Here is a 370-nt window from a genome sequence, read left to right as displayed (position 1 = left end):
GCCTCAACCCCTTCGCGCCGGCCAGCCTCACCTCGACCAGCTGCCCGGCGACCCCCGCGAGGCAGACCCCCAACGCGGCGCCGCCCAGAGCCCACAGGGGCGCCGGTTCCCGCCGCTGCCCCGCCATCTTCGCTGCGCGCCCGCCCGCCTGGCTGCAGGTCCAGTGATGGACGGCCGGGGCGGGCTGGGCCCGGTGACGCCCCCTGGGCAACCGGCGCTCAGCGGTGAGCTTCGCCGCGGGCAGCCAGAGGGCATCATTTATTCATCGTCGGTGTCCGGTTCCTGTGCGGATGGAGGGGCCCAGGGAGGGCACGCAGGGCGCGCAGGGCCCGCCCCCTCCCGGGAGGTCTGACTCCCCCAACCCGCGCAA

The 370-nt window shown here is 75.7% G+C and overlaps 1 protein-coding gene across 1 annotated transcript in view; it reads right to left on the bottom strand.

The window, feature by feature from the left end:
• Window positions 1-127, bottom strand: part of TMIE (transmembrane inner ear) — an 8348-nt gene extending 8221 nt beyond the window's left edge. The window contains exon 1 of the mRNA XM_007951747.1: window positions 32-127. Coding sequence (XP_007949938.1) covers window positions 32-127 — 96 coding nt within the window. The remainder of the gene's footprint in view (window positions 1-31) is intronic.
• Window positions 128-370: the final 243 nt, after the last annotated feature.

Source organism: Orycteropus afer, unplaced genomic scaffold (assembly GCF_000298275.1).
Source record: "Orycteropus afer afer isolate SDZICR_OR568_19922 unplaced genomic scaffold, OryAfe1.0 scaffold00311, whole genome shotgun sequence".
NCBI classification, from domain to species: domain Eukaryota; kingdom Metazoa; phylum Chordata; class Mammalia; order Tubulidentata; family Orycteropodidae; genus Orycteropus; species Orycteropus afer.
Note: the sequence above shows the minus strand (reverse complement) of the source record. Positions and strands in the feature narration are given on the sequence as shown.